The following is a 19,796-nucleotide window of genomic DNA, read 5'->3' as shown; positions in this document are numbered from 1 at the left end:
AACTCAAGAGTAGTTTTGTCTTTTGATAATATCTGAACCAATATTGAAATTTCTAAGAATTTTCTCCGATGCCCAAACAATGTAGATATTGGATATTTTGCCTGATATATCGTTTTTCGATTTCGATTCAATATATCAGCTCAGGTCTATAGAACAGTTCTAAAATAAGATAATTTGTAATTTTTTAAAACATGTGGTTTTAGTACTTTTTTAATGAGCAATGCTGGTGGAAGGTCATAAGTTTGAAATCAGGATTTTTTTTCTTCAATGATCTACCTTTGATTATATATGAATAATTACATCCATGAAGTTTTTGAGTAAAAAAATTGTCAAATCGAGGATTTAAAAACTTTCAAATATTATTAGTACGATGTTGCAACTTGTGATAAGTATAATTTATGCCATGATTGTTGGCATTTCATTGAATGTTCCATGGATTAATTGTTTAATTTTGACTTATCTTCAAAATGATTCATTAGTAATTATATAATTATGTGGTATATTCTACTCATAAATCAGTAAATTCAATGGATAAAATGATTATAATATGAGTAATTGTTAATTATTTTAATTATGTTGTAATAATATTGAATAAGACGTTAAAAAATCGGAATCAATGATTAGATTTGTAGTATTTTCTCCGATATTGGATATTTTACCAAATAAATCGCTTTTAGGATTTCGATCCGATATATCAGTCCACGTGTATAGAATATCTTTAATATGATAAATTCTACATAATTACGGTATAATAATAATAATATTGAATAAGAGGTTATTAAACGGTCAAGCTATAACTTGTTATATGTACAAGACAAATCTAATTATTAAATAACCTGCATTTTATGTACATCATATAATTTGCATTCACTATTGTAGGTCTAATGGTTTATTTATCTTTTCTTTCATGCACGTCGTGTCCCTGTTCCTGATGCCCGCTTCGACTTCTTGGTGGATTTTCACAAGCCAGCAAGGTATGAATAATATTTGTTTCTACTAATTGTATTTGTTGATGATGAAAAATGTATTTCTTATGTGTATATAATTTATTTTCTCTGACCCTATGATTAAGGATATTTGATGTTGTTATTGTTTATTGGTTCGAGCTGTATGTATGTATGTAGATGTCTGCCTTTTTTTTATGATGGATTGGATTGACCTTATATGCCTCTCTTGCAACAATTATCATCATTAAATAGGCGTATTTTTATGGGAGATATTAATTATTAATCAAATGTTGTTGCTCTTGTTTTGTGGATTGTCTTTGAGTCAATAGATTATTTCTTAAAGCATCAAAATGTCATTTTCCTACTAATGTACATATGTAAAGAAAATGAACTGAAGGTATTGAAGTAATTCATCATTTTGAATCAAAAGAAACACTGGATGGAGGTGGTTATGTTATGATGTGTGTATATAGGAGTTTATCTAGGAGGAGGGAATGTGAGTTCTTCTTAATAAAAGTCAGTTATATATGTGTCTTTTTTTTTTCTCATGACTTGATCTCCCATTGCGTGTCATTTCTTATAAATTCTTTGTCGTTTTTCTCATAATACAAATTATACAAATGACGGTATGTATGTTCGTACATATGCATTGTCTCATTGTTGTAGTATTATCTACAATCATACTTAGTTATAGCTTATAAGCCCTCCTCAGTAGAGGGGGAGGGATCAGTAGTACACTTTATTTGCTTATATTCATGATAAAGAGTCGTTTTCATTATTTTATTTAATTTAACATTTTGCTTTGCGTCTTATCTATGTACTAGCGGTATTACTCTGCATTTCTCGGAGTTTACTAACAGGGAAAATTTGCTTAAATGATATAGAATATAACTCGCCAAGAAATCCTCAGAATTACTACTTATTTTTTCTTCATGAGAACACTCACACGTAACTAATACTGTGTCAGTCCTTGATTATTTGGTCCACTCCAGTCTTAGGACTGGTCGTTAAGACTGTTGGTCCTTCGGACTGACAGTACTAGAACTGATATAAAAATAAATAAAGTTCACTAACGTCATCAAAGAACAAACTTTATAAGATTTAGGATTGGACTTCAGTCCTAGATAAGGACTCACACAACACTACACGTAACTACTCCATACCTGGATCAATTCATAATACGTGTTCTCTCTTCAAGAATGAAAGAATTATACTAAGAGTTTAAGAATAAAATTTAATATGATACCATGAATAGTTTAGTCTCTCGAGCGCTTACTAACAATAACAAATAAACCAGGTTTCCCCGTATGGTAAATACTAAACGCCTCCAACAGTTAATTCATTTTTACATTCCAGAGTTTATATTTTATTTCAATCTTTACATATACATAAAATGCGGAATATTGACTTATGATAAACATAATAAAGCAATAACAAAACAAAAATCGATGCTACATACAGAGCCCTGATATATTTCATTAATACGACTATATTTTTATTTCTTAGATAAAAATATGTCTATGATCATAGATGGAAAAAATATCTAAATATTCGTGAGTGTAAATTATAAAGAAAAGTATATTGTGACAACTTTGATAGGTGACATATCTTCTGAAATAGATAACTAAATAAAGTATAGCGCTCTTTCCTCGCTAGTATGTTTGAATTTTCAAAATAGGGGTCATAATTAATAAGAGATCTAACACATTACCAACTATACCCTTTTTTTTAAATATATGCTCACGAGGATTTGTACAAATTTCACATCATTATATACAGTGCACCCCGTAACTGTTTTTCATACAGACAAACTATCCTTTATTAATATAGATTTATTTTATATATTTAAGAAAAATTCCTTGTCGAAAAAGCTATTTTTTCTAAAGAGATAAAATACATTGCATTTCTTTTCGTGTTTATTTCACTTGCAATTATTTAAATAATTTTGGTTTCAACTATGCCTTTATTTATGCCTATTATGTATGTATTACCTTGCAATCATCATTATGACGAAGATCACTTTTTTGTTAAGGAAATTGTGGTAGGAGTGAGATCGTTTCTTAGAGGGAAAAACAATACATATAATGTCTGAGATTGATGTGGGCTTGCATCTTTGAGTTTGCATGATGGATATTCATATTAGATTGCACTTTTGCAAGGACCCTTAAAGTATAAAGAGACGTTCTCCAAAGGTGTATCTTATATGATCCCTTTTTCCTTGAAGCAAAACTGTCTCAAAAAGACGTATGTTCTGTCAAACAACTAAATATATTTATGTATATTGCTTTTATTTTCTTCCTTCAAGACAAATGTCCTGCGAAATACATGCTTGTAATTATCCACACACACACATACATATCCTAAGATACTTAAAAAAACAACCACTTTGAGGTAATCTACTTTGTTTCTTTAATTAGGGCTCAATGTTGAAAGAAACTTGACTTGGAAAAGTTCCTTTAATTGTATGTTTTTCACTCTCCCAAAATCCTACCCATCAATTAAGCTCCTTCCTTAAGTGGTGATGGTGAGGAATCATTGTTCCCATAAACAACATCCTTGGCGTTCGCCTGTAATTAGAAAATTGATAATGTTGTCGACACAAATTAGTAGTGAAAGGGTTTTGTTTTTCGCTAATTCAATTTTTTTTTTTAAACTCTCCTCTGTCGGTTACTTTTGTTGTTCAAATAATTGTGGAAAACAACTCGTTTTTTCTCACCTCTTTTGAATCTTTCTCAGAGAGCCGCTTTTGTCAAGATACATATGTATAACATAAATAAATTGCGTGAGATCCTTTTCTTTTATTTCTTTTGAATAATAATTAAGAGTAGTAAAATGTAGGTATATACTGGTGCAGTGTTTCGGTCTAAAAATCCTAGACTAGCCTGAGATCTATATGATTTTTAGTAGACCTAACTAATTCGGTTCTTTAAAAAGTTTTAAAAAAATAGGTATAATTTACAATTCTGTCAAGCCCAAATTTTCATATACATTGTTTATGACGTCACATGCGTTTTCAAATTGTGAACACGGTTCAATAGCGTCATAAAAAGTTTAAACAGAGATAGCTCGAAGGAATTTTCCTCCTGTCGTCCCTCCTGGAATATGCAACTTCGAATTTCAGTATCTCTTGTGATGGATGATCAAGTTAAAACTATATTCCTTTGATTATCTTCCTTTCTTACCTTGTAACCCTTGGAGAATACATCAGTCTACTCAATCCGATCTTCATGAATTAAGAATTATAATCAGTCTTAGCGATTGTCAAGTTAAAATAATATCTAAATTTTTATATATTTTAGTTTAAGGGTTATGATTTATATTGGTATAAGTGGATGGATAGATTCTGAAAGTTAAATGTATACATACAGTATTCGTTCTAGAACATATCGTGTACCTTCTAGATTTTCAAAGTTATCCAAATATTTATAATCTATGTAAGATCTTTGCCTAATATAATGAAGGCTGGAATGACGGTTGGTCTAAAACAGGAATCGGTAACCTGCTGCTCCAGAGGTACATATGACTTTGTCATTCTGATGCTGCGGCTCTTGGATCATCGTCATACTACCTGGCAGCTAACAACTTTTTTTATTTGCTAGGTGTATAATCAAAATTTAAGGGACTTTTTTTTTTTTTAATTCATTTACAAGACATTTTTAACTTGGGGGTTTTTTTAAATAGATTTTTTAGAGTAAATCATTCTTCTAAAATAAGAAGAATCATTGAAACAATTGCTACAGTGTTAACTTCATTTTAGATGTCGGAAACGAGTACTAATGGTTCTTTGAGTATAAAATATTGTCAATCCCTGATCTAGAAGAAAAATAAATTGTTTATATTAAGTGAAACGACAAATATTGGTTCACCCTCTAAGACCGCGGTATGGACCAAAAAATATCTTAAGATGGAACCGAAAAACCAAATTCTTTGCTGAACCGAGTTTCAACACTAGTTCCTTCATGTTGTTGTTTTGACCTATTTTATATACATCCTTAGATAGATGTGGAAAAGAGATCCTTTCGTACAAATAGGTACTCATTAGAATGTTATATATATGTATTTCATATTAAGTATGAGTTTCATATGCGTACTCTAGTCGACAAAAACGTACGTGTGAGGTCACGATGTGACAATTATAACATGAAAGAAGAGGAGGAGGAGCCCAGTAGTTGTATTTGTAGCGGGTGGTAGCTGCTGGTGGAAGTCTAGTAGTGTGTAGCCATAAGAAAAACAAGCAAATCCAACTGGGAGGTCTTTTTGAAGAGACAAGTAGTCTGCTGCTGCTTTTACTACTACTACTGAATTGCTGTTGTACATGGATTTGATACAACGCTCATTCATTTTTTAAATCTTTATACACTTCCAAAAAGTTATATATATATACTGAACTCTTACTAGTTCAAAGTACCTTCTAAAATAATTCAATTTATAAAAAATAATAACGGATTGAGGAGGCTGTATTGTATCTAGCTATTCATATTTTACATCTATAGGTAGGTCCCAGTTTTGAAGAAAAATATAAGAACTAAGAAAATAATGAATAATAAGCTAGAACGTATAATAATACGTTCACATCTCCTGCAGGTTTCTTGTCTCTTTGAAAGAAATTATGAATTATGACGGAACTTTAGTCACTCAAATGACGTAGTTGGTAGTGACTACATAATTGTTGCTGTTGTAGCTTCTATAAAAGACCGATAAGGACCGTTTCTAGGATTTTGTTAGGAGCAGTCTATTGACTTAACTTTTATCTAGGTACAGCATGTATAACGATGTAATAATATGTCAATAGACTGCAGTCGTTTTAGTTTTTTTTAAGACTTTCCTTTAAAAAGTATTAGAAATAAAATTAGTTATCCAAAGATAGTAAATAAATTTCCTGAATTTGCCCCAGTTTGGAGGGAGAAATACACGCCTTTGGTAGTTGATTTGAATTTCATTGAGGAAATAAAAATATATATATTCTTACTTATTTTGTAAATTGCATTTGGTAATCATCATGGTTTGTCAACACAGCCATAGAGTTCTAGTGATTAGAATAATGGAGCAGAATATTTATTCCCATATGAGGGAGTATAAAAAAAGTGATTGGTCGAAGAAAAAAGAGTCAACGCCATTTTTTACTCAATTCCTTCAAGAGGTGAAATATAGAAAAACAAGCCTAGTTGATGACTTGATTATTCAATGTATCTACAATTCCTTGACACATCCTATGAAAATTTACTTCATAAAGATTTTTGTGCTTGTGTTTCAAAAAAGTATGTTGGTTACATCAATTGAATCATGTGGCCGGACAAGTAGAATCAACTTGTATTTTGGATTCAATATGTAGTTAATATATTTTGGATTTGGAATATCCCGTCTATCATAATCAAAATATATTTATCATTAAAACTACTTTACAATAGTGTGCTAAACTGGAAAATCTACAAGATATCAAATAATTTTATATTTTCTTTATTGGTGCTATATTAATATATTATGACGGTATTATCCTTGAGTGACGTTTTTGTTGGTATGAAAATGACATTTTCACCTATGACAAAAGCTACCTACTTATCAGATAAGAGAGTTTGCCAAGCTTTATAAATGTATGTATATTTGAGCCTTACTCGTGTCCTTTGTTATCATATACAATGTAAATAGAGCAACATACTACAGACTGTCTTATCAATGTTTTTGAAATTCGTAATTCATGAGATCACAAAAAGATCATATTATACCATATCCCTATCCTCCATTATTTATAGTTATACACATACTTATAAGAAATACGATGATGATGTTTTTCATTTGATCACATAAAAATAATCATTCATTTTCATATAAGAGCCCTTTTTATATGTACACATATAAATCTTCTCTTGACTGAGTAATCAAATTGGTAAATCAATGTATTATACATCCACAGAGTTTGTGGTTGTGTGTGTGTGTGGGGGGGGGATGACCCCATTAATATAGAATATATAAGCATATACATAATATGTACCAAGCAGGGATTCTTATATCCCGGGGAATTGTCTTTGAGATAAATCCTGGGATGAGAGTGTAAATAACAGAGCGGTTTTATATGACGTCAACAACGTTGATGTTGCCATTTTTCGAGTCCTAAAAAACAGGTTTTTATCATAAAAACCTCCTTTGTTCATTAATATTGGTCAAAAAAGTGAACCATGGGGTGACAAAATGGAACCAATAAATAAAAGGACGTAAGCCTTACTGTTAATAAAAATTGTATCCCTCTATTGTGTAGTTGTATTTATATATATCTGACCCTAAAATGTATAAATAATATATTATTACATCGTTATACATGCTGTACCTAGATAAAAGTTAAGTATTACAATGGAAATTATAAGATATTTTTATCTACATAGTTTTCCTACTTCTATTGTCCCTAATCGATCAAAGAATAAAAGGTTTTGTTTATTTTTAGGAATTTCTGGTAGGTGTAAAACCCCGTGGAAACCCCCGTAGATATAATATAATTTCTAGTAATTTATAAATAAAAACTTCCGTCTCTCTAGAACAAATTTCCAACTCCACCTATGGTATCATAGTTTAAATGTATTGTGTTCAGACTATTGAAATCCAATCAGGGGATTTATCTATATAAAAAAATAGTCCGTGAGGCCACATTTTTGGGCGGATTTACTTGAAAATTGGCTTGAATTGCACATTGAATGTTGAAAAAGAGATCAATTGAGTTATCCATCTCCACTATCAATTACGGCTTAGATCCGGGTCCGGAAGGAGGACCAGGCGTTGGCAAGGTAGTTCCGTAGCATGTTATTCTTTGTCTCCTTGATGGGAGGATGTATTCGATTTTCTTAGATTCAACGTAGGCCCTCACAAAATAATCCATCGAATTAAGATCTGAACTGCTTTGAGGTCATATTTCCTTCACAATAAAGTCATAGGGGTACTGAGTCTTGTGACCAGGTCCAAGGCCGCTCTCCAGAGATTTGCTGGCTCCAAGATAGCACAATTTCCTCCATCAGGTAAATGTCTTTGTTGGCCTTCAGACCAATATTAAAGATAAGAGGAGGCATGGCATTACTCTCAAACGAAAACGATCCCAAAGCTATATTATATATATATATTGTCCAGTTGCTATCATTATTGAGACTATATATTAATTGAATTCAAGAAATCATCGCCTTCAATTATATATTGATAATAATAAAATATGTTGAATAATGATTGTACCCATATAATATAGATGGATCCACTATTGATTCATTGACACCAACAGTCACTTTATTTGTTAAAGAGCTGGCAAAAGCCATAGTTTGTAATCTAATTCAATCAGTATAGAGTGGAGTTTTTTTTAAACCTAACAATTGAGTCCTAATGAAGGAATCGATAAAGAAAGCAACAACAATTTTCAAGTGAGAACTGCTGATATATTATTTATTTGAGTAAGTTTTCTATTGATACATATTTAAAGAGTCAAGTTTATCAAGATGCGGAGGGTTTTGTAATGACATGATAGATCAATAACAGCTCATGAATCATAATAGATATATATAAATAAATATTGAACGTTTACTTGTTTGAAGGAATTAGCAATATTAATATTTGACAGTTTGGTAAGTCTTTCTACATACTGGCAATTTAAACAAATAAAAATCTAATTATGGACAAGGAAGAAGCATTTTGTTTTAAATGGCTCAAATACAAAACAAGATTAATGATAAAGACTTACAGATAAATTTGGTTATTTGGTGATTTATGAAATCATTCAAATATAAGTAACTTCCCTTCTCACATCAATATTTTGCATTTCGTGGCTCAAATATAAACATATTTATAAAATCAGATATTTGGTTATTATTTATGAAATCATTCATACTCACATCAATATTGTTTAAAATCAATATCTCATACTAAAATGCCCATGGCGAGTCTTGGAAAGACAGTGAATGAAGTCAAAACTATTTTTGCAATCATAGGACATCTTATGTTCATACTTGAAATGGGCATCCTCTTACAATTTCATCTCAAAAAATAGTCATCACTTTTATGTACTCCTAGATATAAGTAGTGTTGTGTCAGGCCTTATTTATTCGGTCCAGTCCATTCTTGGACCGTCAGTCCTTCGGACTGTCAGTACTAGGAAGAAGAAAAAAGTTGAGAAACGTCATCAAGGACCAAAATTTATAAGAAACGGATATGTAGGACTGAACTGGACTGGGCCGAAACTAATCTCGTCTTCATTCTTAAATTAAGACTGACACAACACTATGTATATTAGAAATTTTAATATGTGTTGCCATTGTTGGATAGATACTACTAAAGTACATATTATCTATTTTTTTTAACAATGAACTGATTGGCGGTTAAGGGAGGATTTGAGCCCCTTACAAGAGGAGTTTAATTTTTGAGTTCTTTGCCTCTCCGATGAATGTAACATCCTTGGGATTCCAACAATGTACCGGAAAACGGTGCTTAAGAAATCCTATAGATTATTGCGCCTTTCTTGCATTAGGCAGTGTTAAACAATTATATATACATATAATATTTAAGCATATAAATCCTTCTTCCTTTGTCGGTCATTTTATTTCTTTTCTTTTTTTGTGAATGTATGGCTGAAGTAGAATCTTGTCATTAAGTGGCAGCAACACTGGGGGTTTGTTATTCTATTCTACTCTGTCATGTCATTTTTTTTTTTTCAAGTATGCATGCATAATATGTATTGTTCTTGCTTCTTTTTAGTAGTCGGCGTTTCCTTTCCCTTTCTTGTGGTCAATTTGAACATGATCATTATGTGCTTGTATTATTGCCTCATTGATTCCGTCATTTAAGGCTATTCGTACATAGTTGATTTTTATATAGTTTTTGTGTTCTTAATTTAATGGATCTAAGCATGGCTTTAGAATAAAAATACCCTTTGATGAACATTTCAAAATTGTTCAGGAGTGTCCTGAAAAAAGATGTTTCATTCCTTGAAGTTGATACTTAAAATTGTGATTCAAATTATAGATACACTTAAATAGAGATATGTATTTTTGATTGTGGTAGCTACACTCCACACACTTTTGAGGATTTGAAGTTGATGGAGCTGATTGAAATGCATTTTGGGGGAGTTGATGATAGACTTACCAATAGAGTATATTAAATCCACCTGAGAAAGGACTTCTCCTTTCATTCATAAATGGTTGGGATAAGAGTTTGCAAAAGGATTTCTGAGACGAAGGAAAGAGAACAACTTCTTATTAAGTAATACACCACTATGATTTAACTCTTATGTCTAGGTTTTGAATTTGTTTTAGCATGATTTGAACCTAATCAATATCCGATTTTAGGGCACAAAAAGTACTTTCCAATATACATTTGATGTTAGGGATTCTAGGTCTAGCGTTGGATTGGTATTGTTGAAAGGTAAATTATTTTATTATAGTTGAATTTACGAATTATACTCCAAAAAGATTGAGCTACAGCAAGATTTTGAACCACAAGAAAACAACGTCTGTATGGGTGAACTAAAGGATCTGACACTTATATAATATTAACACTAATACTCAGTCTTTCTAAATTATCCCTATAATCACCAGAGAGATTATAGGGTTTTTTGGGGGGGGGGTCCACCAAGTATTATTATGAACCAAATATTGAAATTTATTTATTATATGAAGAAAATCAATGCTGTGTTGTTTTTTGTGTTTTTTTATGAGGTCATGTTTCAATGAGAAAACTTCTACACAGCACTGGTCAAATTCCAAAAAAATTGTTATTACGGCTGTGTTCATATTCGGCTGATCAGTATCTCAAAATATTTTATAATTACTTTAATGTATTGCTGTCCTATCTGAGAAATCATATTAATATATCTACTAAATCAAATTGGCCTAGCTGATTTGTATTTTTCACGTCTAACAAATATACGAGTACATTGTATTTTTATCATTTTGTTAATTAATTTATTTTACATATTTTGTTTTAAAAAAAAAAATATATATATATTTGCAAAATCTTCAGTTTTTGGCAAAAATTGAAATATTCTTGAGGGAAAAACATCAGACGATGCATCTCAATAGTATTTTCCTCATTGGTCAATTTGTGCCACTTAGAATGATGAGTGTAAAATCTAAAATTGACAACACCACTTTTTAGGGAGTCTATGATTGAAGAATAAATACATTTTGACCTTCAACCTAGCGTTGTATCAGTCCTTATTTATTGGGTTCAGTCTTAGGGTCATTCCTTGAGACTGTCAGTACTAGAACTTATCAAACAAAGAAGAAATCAAGGTGACTACCATATATATAAGTTGTGTCGTCAAGAGATTTATTTGCTTTTGTTTACAATTGTATTTTGATGACGTCACAGAGGAGACAATTTAGGAGGAAATTCGATTAAACAAATTGTATATTAATACACAATATAGTATTTTATTTTCTCATCCGACAATATTATTAGTCTACATTTTTACCCTCCGACGATTACGGTACTAAAAATTATTTTAAACAAAAAGATGTTTTTAATGAAAAATAGGTCAAAACATAAATATACTAAATCAATCATATTTAAACACAATCCTTCACTTATACGCCTAGTATCTTTAGAAGCAGACATAATTTTTAGAATAATATGAGTTAACACTGAATTTGGCTCCGTTGTGACGCTATCTTCATTGCGAAGAAATCAAGTTGAGTGACGTCATCAAGGACCAAACTTTCAAAGTAGTTTCGGGAAAGGAGTTTTCATCCACAGCACTACTTCAACCCATTAAATATAAAGTATAGCTTCAAATTTTTATATCCCAACGTTGCTTGACTTCCCTATCAAATTTGATGTAAGGGATTGTTTTGTCAGACAAGGGCAACTGATAAACCTTTTATATACATCAACCTAAACGAAAGGGGGGGATGTATTATATTTTGACTCTCCTGAACAATTTCCAAATGTTTTTTTTTTTTAATCACAAGGCAGCGATATGATTATGAATATATGTCCAATAATAATGACAAGATTAGGAAAGGAAAGGGTCTCCGTCACACTATTTAAGACGAAGAAGGGGGGTGTGTGTGTGTGTGAAGGGGGGTGTAATACACAAACACAACCTGGGAGGAGTCAAATAACAGAAAAACATATAGATAATTAGTAGGCGATACTGAATGTGTGTGTTTATTTTTTAGTCAAATTGATGAGTTCATCTCTTTCATTAGTACCCGTATTGTCAATAGCTACGGAGGAGAAGAGTTGTTGAGTAGTTTGCTCCTTACTGATTATTGGATAGACATAGTATTATAATCAGTAGTAGGGTTATTATTGTTGTTACTTTTGTTAGATGGATCTAGCCTGTATTTAGCTTAATTAAAAGGGTTGAAAAGACGGTGGTCCGACCCGACCCGCATGGAGCATCCTGGAAAAACATCAAATAAACAAGAGTTTGTTTGGACTTTCTTCCATTCCACTGGCTGCTACATGTAAACAGGGCGACGAGTGAACTTTTTCAACAAAAACCCCATATACCTATATAAAACCCAAGAATTTTAAAAAAAACCGTCATTGATTCCTTTTTCTCTTTCTATTCCAAGTATTCTAGAAACCTCCAAAAATAACCTTTTCTTCTAAATACTTATTTAATCAAATTTTAGAGTAATTTTCTTTCTGTTTTTCGACATATTTAGCAAATATTTAGACTCTTGATGATACATTTATTTATATTTCATGAATCGATTTAGCAACATCCACAAATGTTTTTTATTGACAGTAGTTTAACCACTAAATATCTGGAACGTGTCCCTTTAGTTTGAAAAATGTTTCACTGAATTATAAAACGTTTTAAAGCATACACGTTTGAAAATATCTATAATATAAAGGGCAATACTCTATTTAATACTATATACACTTGAATCAAATCACTAAATTATATATATGAAAGGTTGTGCCTTTATGGGTCGAACCGAGACTGCAATATATTGGTTATCAGTCTCGGCTCACTCGTGCTTATACATATATATATATATATAAAAAATAAATTAGCTATAATCAATAAGTCAATTTTCCAAGGTTTTTTTAATGCTATTCAGCGTTTTCCAATGATTCTATTACATCGCGAGGATGGTACAGTTGTATCTGAGTTCCAAATAGCTAAGGGCTTTTTACATATCTGAAAAAATGGTTTTAGGAACCAGACGATGTATATAAAAGAGGCAAGGGGTAGGGTAAATATTGGATCCAGGACCGCTAATAAGCCTGTCGAGGGCCAAGAAATATGATATCTATTATATTTCTAAGGCCAGGGTTTCCCAAACTTTACTATGCCAAGGCCTGTGACCAAACTGAGCCTGTATAAAAAAGAACCAAGACTGAAGACCGGGCCCCATACCAAACCCACTCATTTGAAAGAACCAAGACTGATAGAACCGCTGAATCTGAACCCGGCACAACCTTGTATATAAATTTATTTAGTAGATAACATAAAAATGAGTTATTAGATACGAAAAATCACAGATTCAATACATTTGACAAACTAAAATGAGGATACTGTAAAACCCATTTACTGAGAGCCTTGCATGATTACATAAATGTATATACTTGTACTCATTTCGGATGTTAATTTAAGGGACTCTTCTTGACATGTCATTTTCCCTCAAGGGAGAAATCCTTAGTCATAGGTATACAATATAATATGTATGTTGATAGGAGAAGCACTGGGGTTAGTTATGTGTTGTATTATGGTGCTCACTAGTATAATGACACAGAAGAAGGGAAATAAGTGGGTTAAACCCTCTTTCTCTCTCTTTCCATGATTATATATTCCCAATCAGTTATTACTGATAGACATGGATTTATATATCTGTGTACACATCTATATATTTATAAAATAATAACAATAAAAAGGCTCCTCTTGTTCGCCTTTTTTTCTCTGTGTGGGTATCAGTGAGGATTGTTCAGTGTCTTTTTTGTACTTAGAGGATGTAGTCATTTCAATCTATATTATATTTGTGTTGGGTAAGTAGATCAAACCAAAGAAAGTGAGAGTTTATACGAGTGGGTTATGCATAAGGCAATGAGAAGTGGGATTATTTCATTATTATTGACATTATTTCTATCTATTATTCATTATCTAATTATGTTGTTCTTTATATTTATAGCAAAGTCCCAGCATTTTTGAACGTAACGGACATTGCGGGCCTCGTCAAGGGTGCTTCAGAAGGTCAAGGCCTGGGAAATGCTTTCCTCTCGCACATTAAGGCATGTGACGCTCTCCTTCATCTTTGCCGTAAGTATTTGTTTATTGACGATCGAGTTTCATCCCTTTCTGGACCCCTTCCACGAAGTAATTGATTCCATAAGATATGACTAAAAATAGCATGAAGTGCCTACTGTTGTCAATGCAACTCTATGGTCATCTCGTAACATATCTTACTCAAGATTCTTTTTAAGTCATCTATTAAAGTACATATGTGTTCTAAAGACATCCCACCAACGTGTGGTCTGAGAGTTTTTGAATGATGACTTCTAAAAACAAAACAAAACAAAACAAAAAAGTCATGATAATAAAGTTCACACCGTTTCTAAAACCATTTCCATGTGTGTGTGTGTATATATGTATGTATGTACTAGTAATATTCTCTTACATTAAGTGTGTATACTCTATATGTATATATATACATATGAGTTAAGTGTATAGTTCTATGTATCTACAAATTAGGGAAGGACGCAAAATAGAAAAGTTGTGTTTTTTTTTTTTGTATTTCCGTTAATTACTCTTTGTCATAATAGCAGGAGCAGTAGTACCACTTCGTTCTTTTTGTATGTTCAACTTAATTTAAAGGAGGCGGGGTTTTACATACTTATATATATATATATGTATCTAGGGATGGGGATTTTGTAGAGCGTGAGCGAGACTTGGGCTACTACTGAATTAAGAGCCGTGATCCTTCAAATATTTCCTATCGGTATGTCAAAATAAAAGACACTGAAAATAAATGGGGTAAGACTGACAGTTTGAGGAATGTTTGGGAGGAGATGTGCTTAGCTGTCATGACGTTGTATTAGCTAAGCTGTTATCAGCCGTGAGATAAAGGAACTAAATACAAATACCACTCTGTATCTAGAAATAACATCTTATATGGTGTGGTGGAATTACTCCCAAAAATCCCCCCCAAACAAGAACATTCAAAAAAATTCCAAAAATTTTAATTTTCTGTCAACAGCTGTGAATTTTAAAAAAAAATCCGATATAATTTAATATTTTGGTAATAGCTCTGGATTTTTTAATGTTCCACACAATTAAGTGTTTGAAATTTTGTTCGAAAAAATTAAACTTTTTGTGAATAGCTGTGGATTTTTTTTTTCGAACAAATTAATATTTTAAATAACTAAAAAATTTAATTTAAGTAATTTTTCAATTTTTGTGTGGAAAGCTGTAGATTATTCTTCTTTTTTTTTTGTAAAGAGCTCTGGATTTTTGAATTTTTTGCCAAAAAAAAAAATATATTTGAAATTTTTTGTGATTAGCAATAGATTTTAGGATATTTTTTTTTTTTTCGCAAAAAAATTTAGAAACCATTATATAAATATATACGCCCCTGCATGCCTACTATTAATTATATGTATAATAGAGAGTGAATAATAAACGTAATTATACAAAAAGTAGTTACATCTTTGAATTAATTCTCATTCCTTTCTCTTTCTTTCTCCTATAGGTACATTTGAGGATAAAGAGATCACTCATATAGAGGGTGAAGTGGATCCCGTACGGGATCTTGATATCATTAACGAAGAACTTCGTTTGAAAGACGTGGAGTCCTTTACAAAATATTTTGAAGATCTTGAAAAGAGATACACTCGGGGTGAGAAGAAATTAAAACTTGAATATGTAAGTCGACAACAAGAACTCTAATTATGTATATATACGAAAATACATGTCTGATAAAAATCTATCATTATGTGTATTTTTTTTTACTTTAATGAAACAAAGACTCCTCAAATATACATATATATTTATTGGTGTGTGTTTCTGTATATATTTTTATTATTTATCAATTAATGACGATGGGAATAAATTATTATTATTATTAGTTTTTGTTGTATTATTTCCCTCTTTACTATTCATTTAATTAATAGTGTATTATTCTACTTTTTACTTACTTATAGGACACTTTCTGTAAGGTGAAAAGACCTTGATTGAGGAAGAAAAACATATTCGATTCGGAACATGGTCGGGAAATGATGTAAGTTTCGTCTTATGATTATTTTAGAGTTATATACATATCGAGAGTTGAGGGGAAAATTATTAATCTACTACGTGTTATTAACTATATGCCATCCTCCTATAAGTCCAATATTTATCTGTTTTTAAAACTTAGAAGAAAAAATAAATTCAAACTCTTTCAATTCAATGAATTTATCAGGTCCATCTTATCGGAAAAATTGGGAAACATCATGTTTCATAATAAAAAAATGGAATTTCAAATATTCATTCTGGAAAGTTAATATTTGAGCTACAACTATTTGGCTCTCATCCCACGATATGTCAGGGGCATCCGCAGAATTATATATATATATATAACACATCAGTCAATAAATTCAGGGCCTAATTACCAGATGGCGCCACTAACAAAATATTTTTCGAAATACAAACATTCAAAAGGTTATTGTCAAAATTTAATGACGTTTGGTTTATTATTTATCGAGTTACAGTGGTTTAATTGATGCTAATTTTGGGATTCCTAAAAACGATGGATTCAAAGCAATTTCGTTTGGTGAATTATCATTGCTGCTTGATGGGAAAAAAACACCGTTCAAGGCAAGCTTTGCTTGAAAAATATTATCTGGACTCTGCCCCATCAAACGATGGTTTGCCGATTTCAAACGTTGTCGTACAGACACCGATGATGCTGAACGCCCTGGTCGGCTAATTGAGGGGGTTATTCCGAAAAAAATTGAAAAAACCCTGACAATCATCATGGGAATCGCAAAGTCAAGCTACAAAAGATTAGTGACACTCTGAAGTTATCAAAAGGTAGTGTTTACTCCATCATACACGAATATTTGCGTATGAAAAAGCTGTTTCCCAAATGGGTGCCGCGTTTGCTCACACCAGAGTAAAAGTAACAACGAGCAGATGATTCAAAGAGCTGATTGAAGATGTTCACGCGAAATAAGAAGGAGTTTTTGCGACGGTACATCACAATGGATGGAAACATGGATTCACCACTTCACTTCAGAATGAAAACGGCAGTCTGCTGAGTGGTGTGCAGACAGAGAAAGCCGTCCAAAGACTTAAAACATCGGCTGGGAAGGTGATGACCACTTTATTTTGGGATTCAGATGGAATTTTATTTATTGACTACTTCGAACATGGAAAAACAATCAATAGCGACTATTATATCGGTTTGTTGGATCGTTTGAAGGCCAAAATTACACAGAAAAGACCTCATTTGAAGAAAAAAAAGGTGCTCTTTTACCAAGATAATGCACCATGCTACAAGTTAATAAAAACAGCCCCAAAATTGGTTGAATTGGATTTTGAATTGCTACTGCACCCACCATATTCTCCAGATCTGGCCCCAGCGACTACCGGCTCTTCGCAGAACTAAAAAAAGATGCTTCGTGAAAAGAGATTTGGCTCAAATGAGGAGGTGATTGTCGAAACTGAAGCATATTTTGAAGGTCTTGATTAATCGTTCAGTACCCGTCATATCGAAAAGCTACAGAAACATTGGAATGATTGTATCGTTCTAAACTATCAATAAAAATGAATTTTGGCAAAAAAAATGTTTCTTTCCTAGCTTGGTCTTGGACTTATTAACGGATTCTTCTTCTTTTTTGGTAGGAGGTTTGGTTTTTGGATTTTTTTAAAACTTTTCTTTAAAAATTGAAAAATTAAATTTGTTGGGGAAAAAATCCATAGTTATTCCCAAAAAATTAATATTTTTAGAGAGAAAAAAAAATCAAAAGTTCGCAGCTGTTCACAAAAAACTTAATTTTTTTTGAAAAAAAAAAATTCAAAAATACATTGCTATTTTCTATAAAAATTAGAATTTTTGGAAAAGATAATCAAAAATCCACAGTAGTTCACAAAAAATTAAACTTTTGGGGAAAATATTTCAAAAGTTAAATTTCAAATATTAAACTTTCAGGGGAAAAAATATTCAAAAATCCTCAGCTACTCACAGAATTTTTTTTTTTTTTTGATAAAAATTTCAAATATAAGATTTTTTGTAGATAATTGTCGAAAATCCATAGCTAATCTCAGAAACCTCTTCCTATGTTACTTTGTCCTAAATTGGATCTTTTGCTATTTGAAGCATCTTTATTAAACCTTCTTAAGGGCAACAATTGGAACTCATTACCAAAGTTATGGTCCATTATGTATTTGTAACGTTTTGTACTACTTTGACCCCTCCAATTGTAATGGTCTATTACTGTGACCATTTATAATTTTCGTACCAAATTAGATAAAAATGGATCAGTAACTTTTGCCGTAATCCTGGTGATCGACAAACTAAGAGGCAAAAATACAACCTCAGTTTAACTTCGTGGGGGAGGTAATTACTGAAATATAAATATTTTGTGGCATATTATAAAGCTCTTATGCCCACAGTTACATTACCCATGAATGCATAATAACCATATAGTTTTAATAGATCCAAATGGAAAGTTAGCTTATATATATAGTTGGGTATTGGAATGAAACATATTGTAATTAAATAATGCATTTTAAGGCGATGAAATTGCCAATTATACAATCTGATTATACAAGTTGTACACAGGATTATATAGATAAAGAATAAATTTAAAAAAAAGAACATCAAATGGAAATAAATATTTTTTTCTAAATAAAAAAGTCCACTAATGAAATATGGGCATTCTTCTAATTATTTCCAATTGAACAATAAAAAAGGGCAATCTTAAAGAAGAAAATGAATTTATATTTTATTTTCTAAGAAAAAAAAATCTTTACTTTAAACCCTTTTGCAATAAAAACTGTCCCTGATTGAAGTATTTATCCTTCTTATAAAATTGGGGACACATATGAAGTCTCAGATAACCATGTTATACTGATAATGACGGTATTTATCCTCTAGGACGTCTTTTGTGTCCGATTCAGATGTGTCCTTAAGATGGAGGATAGGATTAAGGAGGGCGTCATTTTTTTTTACTGATACATCAATTTTTATTGCATACAAACATATGTTGGGTGTTGATACGCTCCATTTTATTTCATTATAACAAATCCGCTATTAATAAATGAATATTTCATATTCATTTATTAATATTACTTATTTGCTGTGTACCTTTATAGTATACGAACATGATAAAAAAGAAGTTATTATTTTCTCATTCCGAATTGAATTCTTAAATTATTTTGTATATTTGTACAGATGTCCAGAGCGTGTGTTGATAATCTCAGCCATTTTGGATTGTTAGTTTATTTTTGACAAATAAAAAGGATTAACGTCTTTTGGTGGAGATCAATTTAGGGAAAATGCTTAAAACACTATTGAAAGATTATTTATTCGTCTAAAATAGTTATTCATTACAAAATGCTTAATTTTTGGAAGATTAAACAGTCTTTCAAAAGTTTTTTAAAGAATTTTCCCCAAAGTTGTAGAAAATTGCGGAGCACACCGAAAGACACATAACCTTTTTATCTGTCCAAAACAAAATAACAACGTAAACATTTTGAACATGTGTACTAACATAATATAATATTAACATTTGAGAATTGAATTCAGAATAAGAAAATGACGGTTTCTTTTGGACAAGAACTCTTATATACTGCGGTCACGTTGGGATTTCTGAACAAATTATATATCATATTATAAGTAGATTCTACAAGTTATAATTTCTAAGTCTATTTTACTATTTATTACCAATTATGAC

The 19,796-nt window shown here is 31.3% G+C and overlaps 1 protein-coding gene across 1 annotated transcript in view; it reads left to right on the top strand.

Annotated features, from left to right (window-relative positions):
- LOC121121367 (obg-like ATPase 1) overlaps positions 1 to 19,796 on the top strand; it is a 68,997-nt gene that overhangs the window by 13,416 nt on the left and 35,785 nt on the right. Inside the window, 5 exon segments of the mRNA XM_040716259.2 lie at positions 914 to 974; positions 14,054 to 14,181; positions 15,611 to 15,783; positions 16,062 to 16,083; positions 16,086 to 16,138. Coding sequence (XP_040572193.1) covers positions 914 to 974; positions 14,054 to 14,181; positions 15,611 to 15,783; positions 16,062 to 16,083; positions 16,086 to 16,138 — 437 coding nt within the window.

Source organism: Lepeophtheirus salmonis, chromosome 7 (assembly GCF_016086655.4).
Source record: "Lepeophtheirus salmonis chromosome 7, UVic_Lsal_1.4, whole genome shotgun sequence".
Lineage (NCBI taxonomy): Eukaryota > Metazoa > Arthropoda > Copepoda > Siphonostomatoida > Caligidae > Lepeophtheirus > Lepeophtheirus salmonis.
This window is presented reverse-complemented; position numbering and strand designations above follow the sequence as displayed.